This window comes from Emys orbicularis, chromosome 8 (genome assembly GCF_028017835.1).
Source record: "Emys orbicularis isolate rEmyOrb1 chromosome 8, rEmyOrb1.hap1, whole genome shotgun sequence".
Classification (NCBI taxonomy): domain Eukaryota; kingdom Metazoa; phylum Chordata; order Testudines; family Emydidae; genus Emys; species Emys orbicularis.
In genome coordinates, this window is record NC_088690.1 from 4,203,570 (window position 1) to 4,223,266 (window position 19,697).

Sequence of the window (19,697 nt, forward strand, 5' to 3'; positions counted from 1 at the left end):
CATACAGAGAACATGAAAAGGTGGGAGTTGCCCAACCAACTCTAAGAGGCTAATTAATTAAGATGAACTGTTGTCAGCAGGAGAAAAGAACTTTTGTAGTGATAATCAAGATAGCCCATTTAAGACGGTTTGACAAGAAGCTGTGAGGATACTTAACATGGGGAAATAGATTCAATGTGTGTGATGGCTCAGCTCATCTTAATTAATTAGCCTCTTAGAGTTGGTTGGGCAACTCCCACCTTTTCATGTTCTCTGTATGTATATATATTTCCTCACTATATGTTCCATTCTATGCATCTGATGAAGTGGGCTGTAGCCCACGAAAGCTTATGCTCAAATAAATTTGTTAGTCTCTAAGGTGCCACAAGTACTCCTGTTCTTTTTGCGGATACAGACTAACACGGCTGCTACTCTGAAACGTATGGTTATATAGTAGTTGTAAAAACACTTGGTGTTCTTTGGGTTGTAAGATGCTGAATAAAATGCAAGCTCTGATTTGTTACAGATCTAAAACAGATTTATATGTAGTAGTGAATATATTGCAATTACATTAGCTGCTGTTTTGCTTCTGCCTGCCTCAAACCTGATTGAATGTTTGCTATATGCTGTGAAGTGTGTGTGTGTGTGTGTGTGTGTGTGTGTGTGTGTGTGTGTGTGTGTGAGAGAGAGAGAGATAAGTATACATCTATTATTTGTTTGTATGGTAATGCCCAAGATCTTCAAGAAGGGATGATCGCTGTACTGAGGTGCTTACTGGGTAAGGATCTTGTTTTCCGTGTGGAATTAGTACGGCAGTAACCTGTGAATAGTGTGTGAATAATTTTATTTCCCATAGAGTGTTGTAATATCTAGTTTAAATTCTCTCTTGGCATGTTACCCCTAAACAGAATGGATGGAATAAATATTAACTTAGTTACATAGAAGTAAGAAAAGTCTGAGATCCTGCACTTGAAGAAAATGGATTGCATGGAAATGTCCACTTGATCCTAAATTTTATTATTCTTTTTTTCCTCCCCACATAAGCAGAGTTCCAGGGGAAGATGAGAAACCCACTAAGAGTCCTTGCCCATAAGCTTTGGGAGAAATTTTCTTTCAGACCCAGTATTATTTTGTTTGTGGTAATCTACAAGAACCCCTGACAGGACTGGGGTCTTATTGTGCTTGGCTCTGTACAAATGTGTACAATGCTGTGGATGTGTTCACAATTCAAGGCAATTTGGTCATAATTGAAATAGCACGAATAGGCAAGCCTAAGCCCCACTTATGCCCTTTAATATACAATATGGATTTGTCAAGAACAGTTCATGCCAAACAAACCTAATTTCCTTCTTTGACAGGGTTACTGATGTAGTGGATGGGGGGAAGCAGTAGATGTGATCTCTTGAGAGTCCAGAGGGGAGCAGCAAAAATAGTAAAAGGTTTAGAAAACATGACCTATGAGGAAAGGTTAAAAAAAAGTGGGTATGTGTAGTCTTGAGAAGAAATGACTGAGCGGGAACCTATTAAGTCTTCAAATACGTAAAGGGCTGTTAAAGAGAGGATGTTGATCAGTTGTTCTTTGAATTATTGTCCATATGGGTGCTCGATGTGAGGATGCCGTGCACTCTTGATTGGAGTATTTTCTGCTAGTAGAGCAGCATGTTCCTTCGCCATATACCTCCTCATTCTCCAATTGGAGGGCATATAGGGAGGAGTGGACCAGTACCACTCCAGATCCTTTTCAAACACCTATGGCACAAGGTCGAGTTTTGTGGCATCTACTCTCTAGCTGACAGCTCTTTCTTTTGGCCCTTTTACACTTATTTTCATTTTATAATTAGTTTTTAGTTATTTTTTGTTAATTTACCTTTCTGACACAGTTTGTGCTTTGAAGGGAGGCTTCACCCTATCTTTGAGGCCCTCTTTCTCTCTCTCTGGCCTTCTCAACTTGTGGCTTTCCTGGAGGGGTATGCCCAAGATCCCAGGACTCAAATACTGCCATAGCTGGCACAGGTAGTTTCCCCTCCAGCTATGGGCACTCCCACTGCCTCTGTTGCCTTGGGGATGCTCACTTCTCATCCAAGTTCAGTCTGGCTTAAAAAGCAGTTCCCAAAAACTGACCTGGGGGGGTCAGACTTGTCCCCTCCTCTCCCCCCCATATGTTGGAATCAGCCATGCAAAGTACTCCAGAGATTTCATTGGCTCTGGCTCAGACCACTAGAAGCCAGGGGATGACTTTGGTTTTGTAGGAGGTGACAAAACCTAAGAGATGCCACTGCTATAAAACAGTCTAAAAGGAGAGAGAAGTCTCCGCTTAGATCTGGGAGTAGGGAGACCTCATGCCTTGCTGCGGTCACTGCTGAGGCTCCCACTGCACATGGTCCTGAGGTGCCAGCACCAGCAGAAAAGACGTATGAGAAGCCTGATGCTAAGCAGCCCCAAGATTGGACTCTTCTGGATGGAAGGACTCCTTAAAGGCTAAGGACTCTGAAGAAGTTATCTTGCCCAGCACTGTCCACCAGCACCCATGTCTCTCCAGAATGATGGGGCCTTCTCTGGTACTGCTTCCGGTACCACTGGACACATTCATCTAGAGGAACACTCCCTGGATTCACCACTGCCTTCCAGGTTCCTCTCTCACGAGTGCTTTCACGTTATGAAGAAACCAGTCCCCTCTGGTATGTGGTACCAGGGGGACTTTCGTACCGGCACTGGACTCCGAGGCAGACATGGCATATTCCCTGGCACTGCTGCAGACACACGTGACAATCTGCCCACCAGTACAGTCACAACTGCCGGATCCGCCTTGACCTCTGATACCAATGCGAGCCCCAGTACAGACTACTTCAGCTCCACCACTAGACCTGAGAGACGCCTCCTCTGATTCAGAGTTCTCTGTTCAGGGCTTTACCGTCCATTACCCTCCACCAGAGGCAATCCGTAGCTGTGGTTAATGGGGGGGGCACAAATGAAAGGTTCAGGGGTGTCATGTGCCCCCCCCCGATTTCTTGGGACACTTCTGGCGTGGATGCCTAGCAGCAAGCAGGTAGCACTCCCCTTGGCAGTGGCACACGCCTGGGGGAGGAAGCAGCTGGGCGGCTGGCTGCTGGCTGAACTCCTCCCCCACCACATGGAGCTGCTTCACCTTCCCTGCTGCTGGAGTCCCACGCATCGCCTCTGCCCTCCACCCTGTGAGATTTTCATACATTGATAGATTCCAAGGCCAAAAGGGACCATTGTGATCTTCTGGTGTGACCCCCCCATATAACAAGCCATAGAATTTCCCCCAAATAATTCCTAGAACAGAACTTTTAGAAAAAATCTAATCTTGATTTAAAAATTGTGAGTGATGGAGAATCCACTGCAACCCTTGGTAAATTGTTCCAATGGTTAATTACTCTCAAAATTTATGCCTTATATCAGTCTGAATTTGTCTAGAAGCAACTTCTGGCCATTCGATTATGTCGTACCTTTCTCTGCTAGATTGAAGAACCCATTATTAAATATTCGTTCCCCAGGCAGGTACTTACAGACTAATCAAGTCACTCCTTAACCTTCTTTTTGTTAGACTCAAGGAGCTCAGTCTATTTAGTTTATCACAATCCTTTAATCACTTTGGTGGCTCTTCCCCTCTCCAATTTATCAGCATCCTTCTTGAATTGTGTTCACAGTATTCTGGACATAGTATTCAAGCAGCAGTCACACCATTGCCAAATACAGAGAGAAAATAACCTTCTTACTCGAAATTCCCATGCTTAAGCAGCCAAGGATTGCATTAGCTTTTTTTGGCCACAGAGTCACAGTGGGAGCTAATGTTCAGCTGATTATTCACCATCACCCCCAAAATATTTATCAGAGTCACTGCTTCCCAGGATGGAGTTCCCCATCCTGTAAGTATAGCCTACGTTCTTTATCCCAGAAGTATGCATTTACATTTAGCAGTAGTAAAAGGCATACCGTAGAACCTCAGTTATGATCATCTCCAGAATGGAGGTTGTTCGAAACTCTGAAATGTTCGTAACTCCAAACAAAATGTTCTGGTTCTTTCAAAAGTTTACAACTGAACATTGATTTAATACAGCTTTGAAACTTTACTGTGCAGAAGAAAAATGCTGCTTTTAACCATCTTAATTTAAATGAAACAAGCACAGAAACAGTTTCCTTATCTTGTCAAATCTTTTTTAAACTTTCCCTTTATTTTTATTAGTAGTTTACATTTAACACAGTACTGTGCTGTATGGTATTTGCTTTTTTTCAATCTCTTCTGCCTGATTACATACTTTCAGTTCCAAATGAGGTGTGTGGTTGATGGGTCAGTTCGTAACTCTGGTGTTAATAACTTTGAGGTTCTACTGTATTGTTTGCTTGTGCCTAGATTACCAAGCAATCCAGATTGCTCTGAATCAGTGACCTGTCCTTTTGCTTTTCTTGCCTCTCCCCAAATTTATAATCAGCAAATTTTGGCAGTGATCACTCTGTTGTTAGATGCCAGGGACTGGTTCATTGCCTTTCACTTCCAAGATGCCTACTTTCAAATAGCTGTACAACCAGCACACTGGTGCTACCTCAGGTTCATAGTGAGCACTGATCATTACCCTGAGGCAGTCAGTGTGCCTACCTGTGGACAGGTTTGCCCTGATGTCTGGCCTGATCTCCACATTACAGCAGAGCCCACAAACCAAGGTGGGGGCTTGTCTTCAGCTCACGGGACACATAGCGACCTACACTTTTGTAACTCTCTGTGCAAGGCTGCAATTCTGGTGTCTTCTAGCTGAGCTCCCGATGGCCTGCGCCCCCAACAAGCCCAAGCTGTCCAGGGAGTTATTGTTCCCTTGAATGATACTCAACTCCATCAATTGGTGGTAGGACCCTCAAAAAGTGGGAACCTCTTTCTCACATTGATTTCCCAAACATGTCATCATGGGTGCCTGCCTTCTTTTGATGCTGGTGGGGGGGCACACCTAGAGAATGACACAGCGCAAGGCAGATAGACTCCTTGAGAATTGTTGCTACACATCAGTGTCCTTGAATTTGAGCAATTTGCTATGTCTGACTTTGCTTCGCATCTCTCATCTGGGGCCAAGCAATCAGAGTGAGCAGCTATGTAATATATATCTTGCCAAAGAAGAGCAAAATCCCAAACCTTATGGGAAGAGTCAATGAGGTTTGGAATAGGTGCATAGCCCAGTAAATGAAGATCTCAGTGGTCTATATGCCAGGATCACAAAACACAACTGCATATTTGCTGAGCAGAATTTTCCATTAAGGCCAGGAGTGAGAGCTGACCAATATAATTTTTTGAGAGATCTGCCTTATCTGGGTCTTCCTCAGGTGCCACACCCTCCAACTCAAAATGCCCCTGTCTTCTCAAGGGGTTGGAGGGAGGAACACTGTTGTGACTTCCTGGGAGATGCCCTTCTTGCCCTTTTGCCGTCAGGGTCTCTTATATGCCTTCTCTCCAAATCCACGGATCCACAAAGCCCTGCCGAAACTGAACCAAGAGAAAGGAGTGATCATGTTTCATAGCCCTGGCATGGTTGAGACAGATGTGGTCTAATGACTGACTTCTGCCCCAGGAGTCAGATTCCATAACCCATCCTAGTGTATCATCCTGGCACCTCAAGGCCTGATTCCTTGTTGGTTCTCGGACCTAGAGCAGGAATGTTCTCCTGAAGTCCAGTGGGTTCTGTTAAATAGCAGGAAACCTACTACATGAAGGACTTGCAAAAGTGCTATGCTTTCAGATCTGGTGCATGCCTAGTGCTCCATATTGCCTACTGATTCTCCCCTGGTGGCTATCCTCAATTACCCACTAAACCTGAAATTGCTGGGACTGTCCCTGAGCTCTGTCAAGGTTCACTTAGCTGCCATCACCCCATTCCATTTGCCAAGTGAAGGTTTCTTGGTCTTCATGTATCCTATGACGCAAGATTCCTTAAGGGCCTCCACTGTGTGACCCTACCCCACCTGGGACCTCAATTTAGTGCTTAAGGCATAAAGAGGACCTCCCTTTGAGCCCATGGCAACCTGTTCACTACTCCATTTGTCCTTCAAGACTTCATTCCTTGTGGTAATCACCTTGGCCAGAAGGGTAGGGGAGCTAGGAGCCCTCATGGCTGATCCGCTGTGACATTATCCAGGGTACAGTCTGGACTGATGAACAGCTGTGTCCCCTTAGTTCTCCAACCTGGGGTGCCTTTTACACTGCTTCAGTGTGAGAGTTACCACGCCTGGTTTCCTCTCACACAGGCTCCAGCATGTAAGTTACTCCTAGTTATATTGTATGAGTGCTATAGCCAGCCACCCTTGAATTACACTGCAGAGCAACACCAGGAAATTACAAGTTGCAGACTTTCCCCCAGAAATGTATGTCTTGTACTGCCCAGCTCTCTCCTGGACAATACAAGCTCAAATAAAGTCTGTCATTTTATTAATCGAAAATATGCACAAATCCTGTATTCACAAAGGGAGTTTCCCAAACACTTCAATCCAAACACACTGATTTAGATAAAACAATAAAACAAGTTTATTAACTACAAAAGAGAGATTTTAAATGACTACAAGTAATGAGGCATAAAAGTAATAATTGGTAAAAGAAAATAAAAGTAAAATACAACTAATGCCTAGTTTAACAAGCTGAGTGAATTCAAAGCAAATGTCTCTTTCATCACGTTACAGCAGTCTTATTGTCTGAATTCCTTTCAGTCAGGATCCCTTCCCCAGTCCAAAGCTGTTTCCTTTGTTCTTCAAGTGTTGTCAATGCCCTCATTAGAGAGAAAAGGAGGAATCATTTGGGGCATCTCCTTTCTCCTCTTATAGTTCTTTCTCTTCTTTGCGAATCATCTCCAGCTGAGGTTCAGAGACAGAGGGTCTGTGTGGATGGGAACCCCCAGCTGTTTCTTTGTGAAGATGTAGATTTCACCCACATTCTCTTTCCTGTCAAAGAATGGCCGCTTAACCAAGTGATAGTCTATTTCAGTGTTCTTCATTACAAGGCCCGTGAGCCAGTGGGGATCCCATCAACCCTAAGTGCGGCTCCCTAAGTTCCCTCTAAGCTCTTCTGCGCAGCTGGCTATAAATAGCCACTCAGCAGCTCTAAAGGGCCACGCAGCAGGGACCTGTAGAGGAGAGAGGTAGGGGGTGGGTGGGAACTGGGGAGGGGAGCAAGTTGGAGCTTGCAGGGCTGCTGTGGGCCTCTCCCCCGGCCCCGGAGCTCCCGTGCCGCCTGCCGGCAGCGGGGAGAGAGCCCCCTTCCCCCGGAGCTCCCATGTCGCCTGCTGGCAGCAGGGAGAGAGCCCCCTTCCCCCCAGAGCTCCAGTGCCACCTGCCGTCAGGGAGAGGACTGGGGGGAGTCCTCTGGCCCCAGCCCCGGGGCAGCCTGCCTGCACCCCAAACTCGTCATCCCCAGCCCCACTCCAGAGCCTGCACCCCCAGCCAGAGCCCTCATCCCTCCTGCATCCCAGCCCTGAGCCCCCTCCTGCACCCTGAATCCCTCATCTCTGGCCCCAGCCCTGAACCCCTCATCACCAGCCCCACCCTGCAGCCCTCACCTCTACACCCCAACCCTCTGCCTCAGCCCCGAGTCCCCTCCTGCACCTGAAACCCCTCATCCCCAGCTCTACCCTAGAGCCCTCACTCCCGCACCCTACCCTCTGCCCTACCCTGGACCACCTCCTCGGCCCCACCCCATGTGGCTCTCACATTGAAGGTTTTTTGCCAAAGTGGCCCCCACTTCAAAAATAGTGAAGATCACTGATCTATATGATTTTGTTGACATCTGGCTGAGGCATTGGCTAGCGTTTTGTCACTGGGGAACTGGTTTGTGACTGCTCCCCCCAAACATGGAACATGTTTTAGTAATACCATACAGAGGAATCCTATAACTCTACATGCAATGTTGCCATACATATTTTACCAGGGCAATAATGACCAACAAATTGATTTTTCAAATGATAATTCACAAGGCATACTTTGTACAAAATTTAACAGCCCTGAAAAAGTGGTGAATATAGAGGTACAGACTCTAACCCACCATATATAGTATTTCATCCAGATAAAGTTATGTTCCATCACCCCCTCACTTCATCCCTAAAGTGTTATCGATCAGGACATTGTCTCAGAGGCTAAGTGGGTGTCGGGGGGTGCATTTTGTCATGGAACGAGTCCTTGGGGCTGCACCCCCCTCCTAGAGTCACTGCTCACTCCACAAAGGCTCATTCTGCTTCCATTGCCCTCTCTAGGAAGGTACCCATCAAGGACATTTGCAGGCAGTCACCCGCTCCTCCATTCACATGTTTTCACAGCATTATGCCTTACTCCATGCCTCCAGGATGGATGCAGCCTTTAGTGAAGCTGTTCTACGCTCTGCACTGGGTACACCTCCTCAGCACCCTGCTCCACATTAAGGCACTACTTGGGAATCTCCTCATGTAGAGCACCCATAGGAACAATAACTCAGGGAAGGAGAGGTTACTTACTTTGTACAAACTGGAGTTATTTGAGATGTTTTGTCCTGTGGGTGCTCCACTGCCTGCCTTCCTTTCCCCTCTGCTTTGGAGTTTTTAACCATACTCTGTGGTGGTTAAGGAACTGGCGGGGCACAGGTCGGCTCCTCCCTATATTATCTTGTACCAGAGCACAAGGACATGTATGGTGCAGGCGTGGAGCTGCAGGCACTACTAGCAGAAAAGTCTATGATTGAGAGCGTGCAGGTGTGCGCATTTCCTCATGTGGAGCACCCATATGGACAAAACATCTCAGAATTCCAGTTACTGTATAAGGTAAGTAACCTCTCCTTCTCCATCTCCACTGAGGGCAGGACAAAAAGAAATCTGCTTAATCTGCAGCAAGGGAGCTTTAAGTTAGATATTAGGAAAAGCTTTCTAACTATAAGAATAGATAAATATTGGAATAGGTTACTGAGAGAGATTGTGTAATCCCTGCCATTGGAGGTTTTTCAGAACATCTTAGACAACACTTGTCAGGGATGGTCCTAGGTATACTTGGTCTTGCCTCAGTTGTGGGGGATGGATAGATGATCACTTCCATCCCTACATTTCTATGATTAGTTTCTAGGCAAATTGTCTGTTTTCTGAAACCTGTTTAGTTGGTTCTTACAGACTTTCGTTTGTGGTGTTTTTTTTCCCCCCCAAGGATGTGGTAACAGAATCCACTCCATTACGGTGCAGAAAGCTCAGTAACCCTGACATCTTTTCATCTACTGGGAAAACTAAACTCCATCGTCAGCTAAGTCAAGATGACTGCAAACTGCGTAGGGGTAGCCTGGCCAGCTCTCTGTCAGGTAAGCTGCTTTAAACAGTACTCCTCTGATGATTGATCAAATATCAAATGCACGGTATTTTGTAAGAGTACAAAAACTGTCATAGGGTTGTTCAACATATCCTTTCTTCCAATGAAAACAAGGAGCCATTATTAAGTGTTGACATTCTGCTTGCTGCTGTGCAAAACACAAATGAGGATACACTCCCTGCTCAGAGGAGTTTAAAAAAACAACCAAAACAAATAGAATGGTTCATTAAAAGTCTCTTAAAATGTAAAATTATTCTCTCTTATTTAGAGAGGAAAATCATTTAATGCATAAGAATATGATCGTTCCAAATGCTAGGAATGACATGGAAGAAGATTCAGAGTTATGTGGAAGGAGGATATAAAAGGAACTATTAGGAGGGAGTCTAGGGTGGAGTGAGGAGGAGGAAAAGAGCAGAGATATCATGAATGATAATTAGAACCCCTTACTAGATACCCAAAAAGCTACATTCCCACAGTTGAGAAAGAAGGTTGTACTGGTTAAAAACCTGAGCTGGTTTAGAATGGAAGTGAAGGCAGCTATAAAAAAATAAAAAAAAAAGTGCAAGAATGATGAAGGTGATAGTAATGAATACAAATGAGAAGTTAGGAATTGTAGCAAATTGATAAGGGAAGCCAAGGGGGACGCAGAGAAATCTGTAGCCTGCGAACCTAAGGACAATAAAGAGCTTTTAAAATATATTAGGAACAAAAGAATCCTGACAATGGTGTTGGTTTACTACTATGTGGCAATGGTAGAATTATCAGTAATAATGCAGAAAAAGTAGAAGTATTCATTAAGGAAATCTGTGCTGTCTTTGGGGGGAAAGCAGATAATATAGTCTTATCCTATGGTGATAACATTCCTTCGATTCCACTAGTATCTCTGGAGGATGTTAAAACAGCAGCTGTTAGACAGACATTTTTAAATTAGTAGGTACGGATAACTTGTATCCAAGATTTGTAAAACAGCTTAGCTGAGAAGATGACTGGACCATTGATTTTGATTTTCAGTAAGTCTTGGAGCACTGGAGAAGTTCCAAAAGACTGGAAGACAGGTGATGAAGGAAGGATTTAGGAAGGAAAATCAGTTGCACACATACAAAATGGGAAATGACTGCCTGGGAAGGAGTACTGCAGAAAGGGATCTGGGGGTCATAGTAGACCACAAGCTAAATGAGAGTCAACAGTGTAACACCTGTTAAAAAAACAAAAAGCAAACAAACAGAAAAAAACATAATTCTGGGATGTATTCGCAGGAGTGTTGTAAGCAAGACACAAGAAATAATTCTTCTGCTCTACTCTGCTCTGATTAGGTTTCAACTGGAGTATTGTGTCCAGTTCTGGGCGCCACATTTCAGGAAAGATGTGGAGAAATCGGAGAGAGTCCAGAGAAGAGCAACAAAAATGATTAAAGGTCTAGAAAACATGACCTATGAGGGAAGATTGAAAAAATTGGGTTTGTTTAGTCTGGAGAAGAGAAGACTGAGAGGGGACATAACAGTTTTCAAGTATATAAAAGGTTGTTACAAGGAGGAGGAAGAAAAATTGTTCTCCTTAACCTCTGAGGCTAAGACAAGAAGCAATGGGCTTAAATTGCAGCAAGGGCGGTTTAGGTTGAGCATTAGGAAAAACTTTCTAACTATCAGGGTGGTTAAGCACTAAAATAAATTGCCTAGGGAGATTGTGGAATCTCCATCATTGGAGATTTTAAAGAGTAGGTTAGACAAACACCTGTCAGGAATGGTCTAGATCATTAGTCCTGCCACGAGTGCAGGGGACTGGACTAGATGACCTCTCAAGGTCCCTTCCAGTACTATGATTCTATGATGTGCCAATTGTTAAAAAGGGTAAATAGGATGACCCGGTTAATTATAGGCATGTGAGTTTTACAGAACTTTGTAGGGGAAGAATTAGAAGCTTGATGCAGAAGATGAAAGGAAGCAAGTTGGAGGGATTCAAAGAGGAGTGTGATAAGTTCTTACTTACCTACACCTCAAACACTTTTCACTTCTAAAGCCCCCTTGGCAACCACTGACTCTCTCCTTTGCATATTCTATCATGCTGCCCCTTGAGCTTGGAATTAACTCTTTTCTGGTGTGCCAAATTACTTGCCTTTTTCCTTTTTAAATCGTCTTCAAATGCATTCTGTCATTGAAGCCTTTCAGTAATGATTTCTTACACATTTTCACAGCTATAAGTTTTCACTATTTTCTGGGTATTACAAGTTTCAACTGTCTTTTATATCTGAATTAATTTGTAAGATCTTCTGGGAAGATCTTGTAAATATATGTATAGCTCTCAGCGTGTTTTCTGAGATCAGTAAGATATTGGATTTACAGAACAAATTCATGTGAATGGTTTAACTATAGTAAAATAAAAAGATTTTTGTATCAACTGTTTAGCTAATCAGGTCCTTTTTACTAGCAAGGTTTTTAGAGTATTTTTTTACATCCTTACAGTTGTGTTCTTTGGTGTACTGTAGAAATTGTTTCCTTAAAAACACTATTACCACCTTCTTTAATAGTTTTGTATGTATACATTGTGTATTAATTTTTTTCCTTTTGGCAAAAGTTATTTTTCTTAAGACTGAAATTTTTGCTTATTCCCTTTAATCTATCATCAGTTAATATAGTTTACTTTCTGCTGTAGAGCCAGAGAAGGCAGATGGTCCAGTGACTAGAGTGATAACCTGGAACTTGGGAGACCTGGATTCAATTCCCTGGTCTGCCACAGGGTGTCTGAGCAAATTACCTAGTCCTTATGTCTCAGTTTCCATGTGTAATATGGGGATAATTCTTCGTCTTCTTCCCCCCCTCCTCCCACCACCACCACCACCGAAAGATGGATACATTAAAGAGTCTGAGCTGTTTAGATACTATGGTTGAAGGGTCATATAAGTGCCTAAGATGAACAGGATCACAAGAACGCACTTTTGATTTGAGTCGGCTATACATAAGTCACTGTTAGGTGTTGGCTGTTTTTTAATAATAGCAATAGGGCAAGGGAGTATGTATTTTTACCAAAAAAATAAATAAAACAAAAACCAACACCCCACCCCAACAGTGCCATAGCAAGAAATTTGGAGGCTACCTGCGAGAGAACCTAGCGGGGCCTCTTTCCATTAATAACATTCCATTACCAATTTAATCGAAGTATGCAAATAATGACAATCCACAACTAGTAGTTGGCTGTGACTACCTTCGAAGCTAAACAAATAAAAAAAAAAATAGCCTGTTTATGCTGAGTAATGGAGTGCTCTATTGATGAATTCTTCTGTTATGTGCGTGAAGTCCAGTGTCTTGCAAATGTCACTTTCTATGGACAATGTAGTCAGTCCTACTAAACGTTCTTGAGACATGGTAGACCTCAAATAAGTTTTTATTGACTTAAGTTTTAAGAAACTTCTTTCTGCCAGTGCCGCAGAGATTGGAGCTGTGAGAAACACCTGCAGAGCAATACACATGTTTGGGTACAGCGTGGACAAACTGCTTTTGGAAATGAATTGAAGTGTCTTAAGTGCATCGGTAAAACACCAGAAAGACTCTGGAGTTATGTACCAGGTCGTACCCGTCTATATTCACAATACAGCCATCAGAACTTGTCAGAGTTGATTCTAGGTTACTGTGCAATTTTTCTAACATGCTTGATGGAAAAAAGTTTGGTATGTTTCTCATATTACACAGGAATCCAAACTGGTTCACGTGTTCTCACAAAAATGAAAAACGTTGTCCCGGATTCAGGAGAGCAGCGTCTATAGCAATATTGAAGAAGTCAAATTTAAATCTTTCTTCTGCATTGCCAGTGACTTGATCCTCTGCTTTGTAGCTTTGCAATTGATTACTGTGGATTCATGTTTCAGCTAGTTCTGCAGACACTGACATTTTTTCTGCTATCTGTTTAGCAGATAACACCTCTTCAAATCCATTTTCATGATAATTCTGTTTGTCCCAGTAATTTGAATTGATATGCTGACTTCATCAAGACCAAGCATTGAGCTCTATTTTTGCAATTTTAATTTTAAGCAGTAAGCTTTTACAAGCCACAAGTGAGACTGAACTGAAATGAGGAGAGTTCATCTGCCAGTGATCTACTTTTGCATATATACCCCATTATCTTTAGTCATTTCTTTCAAATTCAGTAGTACTGTTTGCGTACACTGTGCCTGAAACTACAGAACTTTGATATTTCCAATTTTGCTCTCTGCCAGGAACAAAAAATGCCTTTTTGTTCTTTTGAATTAAATGAACTTGCACATCTTGATGCTGTCCACTCATGTTAACTCCAGTATCATATCCCTGTCCCTTGCAGTTATCCAATGTCATACCATGTCTGGATAACTCTTAAAGTATCTCATCTGACAGAGCCTTTTTGGTAGTTTCCTCTATGTTCAGAAATGATAGCAATTGCTCTTCAATCTTGACTTCTGTCTCTTGGATATTAACATACTTCAAAATGACAGACATTTGTTCCTCGTGACTGATAGCAGATGTGCAATACAAAATATTGGAGTAATACTTCATTTTGTTTATGTTGCTAATTGTACCTGTTACCTTTTGCGATAACTTCAAAATGATACTTTGTATTGCAGGGCTTATGTATTGGTGTCTGTCTTCTTTAGTAAAGAACCATCTTGTGTTCCTCCATCACAGGCTCAAATTTAGCCATTAATTGGACTTGGCCTAAAAAGTTTCCATTTCCACTCTCATTAAGTTTTTCCACGGATCCGCAAAATGCTTGGTTCTGTTAAGTTAAGTGAAGAACAATGGCCACAATTCTTTTAAATACACCTTGCAAGTATTGTCTCTTAGTTTTGAGCCATGATTGTGAAGTCGGGTCAATTGCAGATTCAATTTTCAGTCATGGTTCCAATTCTCTCCACTTTACTTTGTATCTGATTGAACATGATTTTTCTCATGAGTTTTGAGAGGTTTGTGGTTATATTGCCATTACTGAAAACCACCATCAATGAGACTGTGCTGACCACCACCAAATAATTTACAACAAAAATAGAATATTGCATCCTCTTTACTGTAATATATGAGCCAGTGCCATTGTACATTTTTCAATTTTCTTACATAATTTTCTTCTGTGAACCTGCTTCCATTGTGACTTGGAAAACTTTTACCTTAACTTGCAGCGGTCCATGTTTCAGTGTGGTTATTCTTGCTTTGTCATGGATGAATTTGGACCATGTTGAAGGATCACTGACATTAAAAGGGGATACTGAAATTAGTGGAATGTCTTCTGAGTTGTGACTACTCTCTTCCACTTGCTGAGATATAGCAGCTGTAACGATGCTGGTTCTGATGGGACCCAACTGAGAGTGCCCGTTCAGGACAAATTGCTTGAAGCAGGGCAGTTACAGCCCAAGGCTGGGGTTTTTCCACCTCTAAGGCAAACCAAACCAGCCAGACAGAGAGGACTTTGGTTTTACCCCACTGGCTAACCACAAGTCACACAAGCAATTCCCCTAGACACTCCAGTTTCCCGGTATCACCACCACTGCCACTCGTTATGGGGACGAATGGTTATGAAAACCAATATCCCAGTAAAAGAAAAAAGGTTCTCTCGATCCCAAAGGACCAAGCCCCAGACCCAGGTCAATATACAGATCAGATCTTACCCACAAATCACGCTGTTGCCAATCCTTTAGAATCTAAAATCTAAATGTTTATTCATAAAAGGAAAAAGATATAGATGAGAGCTAGAATTGGTTAAATGGAGTCAGTAATGGCAAAGTTCTTGGTTCAGCAGCGATAGACTAAACTGCAGGTTCAAATCAAGTCTCTGGAGTCCATCCACAGCTGGGATGGGTCATCAGTCCTTTGTTCAGAGCTTCCGTTTGTAGCAAAGTCCCTCCAGAGGTCAGAAGCAGGATTGAAGACTAGATGGAGATGAGGCCTCAGCCTTTTATAGTCTCTTCCAGGTGTAAGAGCACGTCTTTGTCCTTACTGTGGAAAATTACAGCAAAATGAAGTTTGGAGTCACATGGGCAAGTCCCTGCATAGTTTGCTGAGTCACAAGGTATATCTGCCTTCCCTCAATGGGTCAATTGTATAGCTGATGGTCCTTAATGGGCCATCAAGCAGTCTAGGCAGTGCCGACACCAGCTTGTCTGCGGTGTCACCCAGAAGCATAGCATAAGTTTGAAATACAGACAGTATAGAGCCAATATTCATAACTTCAACTACAAAAATGATACACACATGTAGACAGCAGAATCATAACCAGCAAACCCCCTCCATAGACCCCTTACACGACAACCTTTATACAATATTTGCTGCAAATATATAACAGTGGTCGCAACAGTGATCTATACAGTTACAGATTATGTCAATAACATCACAGCGGCGTAATGATCAGATAATGTTTCTTGCTTCTTATTTTCTTCATGCCCCTCTAAGTTTTCCCCCCCCCCCCCTTGATTGGTTTCCTGGACTGATTCTACATTAGAAGAGGTGCCAGGAGTCAAAAACCTCACAAGTGCACCTTTGTCTCTTAATCTGATCCTGTTTCTCTTTTTTCCTTCCTTTTTGCCACACCTGAGGTAAATTTTTAAATCCTTCTGGCATCTTATGGAACAGGATCTGTGCACACATTTAGAACTAGAGGACAAAAATGGGAATGAAGTGATGCATAGAGGGCCACATCCAGCCCTCTCATCTATCCCCCTCCTCGTGTCGCTCTCTCATCATAAAACAATAACAGGAGGACATTGAACTAAATTGAAAGGGAATACAGATATTGAATTAAAAGGGAACTTTTTAGGCTCCCCCTGGGGAAAGGTCCCTCACCCTCTCCGATCTACTGATCTTCACTGGGGTCCGGACCACTGCAATCCATCCCATAAATAATAAAAATCCTCAGAGTTTTAGTCTTTGTAATCACAGAGCATTCATATGCACTGTGCACTTAATGTTAAACAGCCGCATAACATGTAACAAGTATCTGCAACTGTAAAGCAGAAATGCAAAAGCTCACCTCAAGCAGGGAAAATACTATCTCTAAGAAACAGAGTTAGGTGGCTTCGGTGGGGTTTCCCAACCAGTCATGGCTAGGGAATGTACTGTCGCTGTAGGGACTGCGTGTGTCTAAGGAGTTCAACCATGGTGTATCCTCCTACTCTGTTTACTTTGCATCTGCAGTAGCACTGTGATTATGCAAAGGGACATATAAATGCCAAGTATCCCATAATTGCACTACATTTAGTCTGCCCTGCATCATTTGAAATAGCCTAGAAACTACAGACTGGATCTTAGGCCCCCTTTTGATCTGAGGCCATCTGCTGCCACAGGTTTCATAGGGTGGGTTGCTACAGCACTGACAAAACCTCAAACTCCAACACATTTGTATTCAAGTAGAGATGTCCTGAAGCCTCTAATCATTTGATGGAGGTAGAAAATTTGAGTCTAAACTGTAAGAGGTTGTGCTGGTGACTCTTTCCTTTGAGTTGGTACTGAAACCATGTTCAAACCTAGTATTTGAGGGGCACTGAGCTGCTAGAGGTGCAGTCTGATGTGGACATTCAAAGCCTAGGTACTGACCAGTTGTTGATGTGAAAGTAGAGTTGTTAGTCTGTCCTGTCCAAATTCCAGCTCGGACATTCTGCTTACCAAACTTCCCGTTAAGAGCTGGGTGAAAAATTTTCATCGGAATGATTTTCTGATAAAACATGTCCTTTTTGTAAAATGGGAATTTTCTATGGAAAAATTTTAGTTTTGTGCCAAAAAATTGGTTTTTCCATTGTGAAAATTGAAACGACAACTGCCCTCCAGGAAGGCCTCATCAGCTGCACTTTTTACCAGTGAAATTGACAAAGGCTTTCATGGAGGGTTGCTGCAGCGGAGTGCCTTGACTCTCTGCCTCTCATGGTATGTCTGCACTGCAGTGTAAGCCTGAGCTCAGATTCAGGCTTGAGCCCAAATTGCCCTTCTGTCTACACACAAATCTCTTGGATTTGGGCTTGGATCTAGAGTTCTAGGATACTCTGTGAGTGGAAGGTTCAAGCTCGAGTGAAGCTGGGACTCAGGGTTCAATCCCTATTGCTTTGCAGTGTAGCTGAAGTTCCACTTGACCTGGGTCCTGGGAGTTCACCAAAGGTATCCCACAATCCTATGGGCCAACTTCCTTTGTCCTCTCTATCCCAAGAATCTCCAATTGACTCAAGTGAAAATGAAAGCCACCCCCCTTGGTCATACAGCAGCTGCTCAGTGAGTCAGTGTTAACTCTTCCTTTGTCTTCTGACCACCGAGCTGCAAATACACCATCAGAGAGCCTTCTGTGTTTGCAATACTGACCAGCCAGAAAAAGCTTTTTGCTAAGCATGCTGCATCATGGTCACGGGAGCACAGCCTGATTTTGGTAAATCTCTGGTGTGAGGTCAGCACGACTGTGGACTTGAGTAGGATTACCAGAAATACTATGCATATCAGCAAATAGTGAAGAAGATGGCAGCTTTGCAAATTTACCACACTGGTGATCTGTCCGGGGAGCGAATTAAGTGGTTCAAGAGTGAGTGAGTGAATGAAGGACCAAGGACCAGAACTGACCTCGTGCAACTCACCAACACCGTGCCTGTTTTATGAGGAATTTGATCAGATGCTGGGCACCGCACCAAGGATAGAGTCACCTGTGGAGCACAATGACCTGTTCAGCTGGGATGGTGCCCTGATGAACCCAGAATCCAGCATGCGGACTTATGGAAGGCAGTAGCAGGTGCCAAGCAAGTACCATGAAGTCACTCTGTTGTTGAAACCGTCCCAAGAGCAGGTTTTGGAACAGGTTCAGCAGCAAATTCTGTTTGCCGCACCTGAGGAACATCCTGCCGCAGACACCAAGGGGCTGGAAGCCGCCTCTGAGCCCGGTAAGTTTCTAGCTCCATGTTAATGGAATAATGGGAGGAATTTCCACTCTAAGAATCAATGCAAAATTTATGAGACCCCCTGGCTAGCAGCATGTATCCGCTAATGCCGGACTGTATCCCAACGACTTGGTGTCCACCCTTCCCTTCCTCCCCGCTACGTGGAGTTTAAAGTGGTGACTGGGAAATGCCAACAGTAAAGTACACCTTTAAAGAGTATTTTTACTGGAAAGGCACAGATTTTTTTGCTAGGGTAATTCCTGTTTCTTAAAAATATTACATTGCTGTATCTTTAAGTTTGCTGCTCTGTAATCCCTCAAAGGTCTATGGAGCTAGAAACAGTGAACTTTGTGTGTGTGTTTGGGAAAATGTTTTCCATTTCCAAATCTAGTCCATTTCAGTTAGAGATACATAGTCCATAGAATAGGGGATAAAATAATTTGTCCCAAGTATGAGTGGGGTTTGAATTTTTGTCCAGAAATGTGCTGGGGGGTCGGGAGGAGGAAGGCTGTGGAGTTTTGCGTATTTGCATGCAACCGTAACAGGATAAGCCATGTGGAAGCTAACACAGCAATCCTGTTGATTCCCTCATGAATTCTGACCCAGTCCTGCATGCTAATAGCTGCAAACTTTTCCTGAAGCAAGAACTGTAGATGGATAGTCATGTTGCGAGGAAGGGCGTATTTTCCAGGGGAGTAAACTTGCACTGCTTGAATATTATTTTTTATATTTATTTTTCAATGATTTTAATAAGTTTAGGCCTTATAGACTGTCAACTTTAAACACATTTAATTTGAATAAAAATCTATTTTTTTTTTAAATAATAGATGATCTATCATGTGCGCAAGGTCACACAAGAAATCTGTGGCAAAGTGGGGACTTGAACCCAGGTCTCCAAATCCTTGCTTTTGTTGTCCTCTATTTTAAGTAATGTAGTAAAACTACAGGCTCTTCCTCGTTTAACTGTAAATAAGAGTATACTAGATGTTTGAGAATTTGCTCATAGCAGTTTTGGGATTCTTGGAATATGAATAACAGGGACATTACACTCCCACTGTCTATGCCAAAAAAGGGAAAGCAATCAAATATGGATGGAACATAAAGTTCTGAAAGATAAATTCTGCCTATAGCTTAAGTAATGCTATTCCATATATCAGAAATATGACTGGTTTAAAGGCAAGACATGTTATGTATCATTGTTACTTAATTTTTAAGGAATGTAGTCTTAGTCTGTTAAAGATATGTACAGTATCTTTCTTCAAACTTTTTTGAAAGTTGACGTTTAAACAGCTCCGAGAGACTTACTGTAAAAGGTACAAAATGTATTAGTACTGCAGAAGGTGTTGCAAATGGTGATGAGGAATGTATAATGTTCCTCTTGGTTGGAAATCTGCTAATTTAAAGAGCTGCTTATTATTGTAGTTACTGGAATGCTAGGAAAACACGAGGTCTATTCCCTTTTCCTAAAGCAGGCTAGATATTTGAGGCTGTTGTGAATTCCAGCATGGGGAATTTTGTAAATGTATGTATCTGACAGTAGTAGCAAAAC

At 42.8% G+C, this 19,697-nt stretch overlaps 1 protein-coding gene across 1 annotated transcript in view; it reads left to right on the top strand.

Moving 5' to 3' along the window:
• MAST2 (microtubule associated serine/threonine kinase 2) overlaps positions 1 to 19,697 on the top strand; it is a 354,146-nt gene that overhangs the window by 28,120 nt on the left and 306,329 nt on the right. The window contains exon 2 of the mRNA XM_065409475.1: positions 9,133 to 9,280. Coding sequence (XP_065265547.1) covers positions 9,133 to 9,280 — 148 coding nt within the window. The remainder of the gene's footprint in view (positions 1 to 9,132; positions 9,281 to 19,697) is intronic.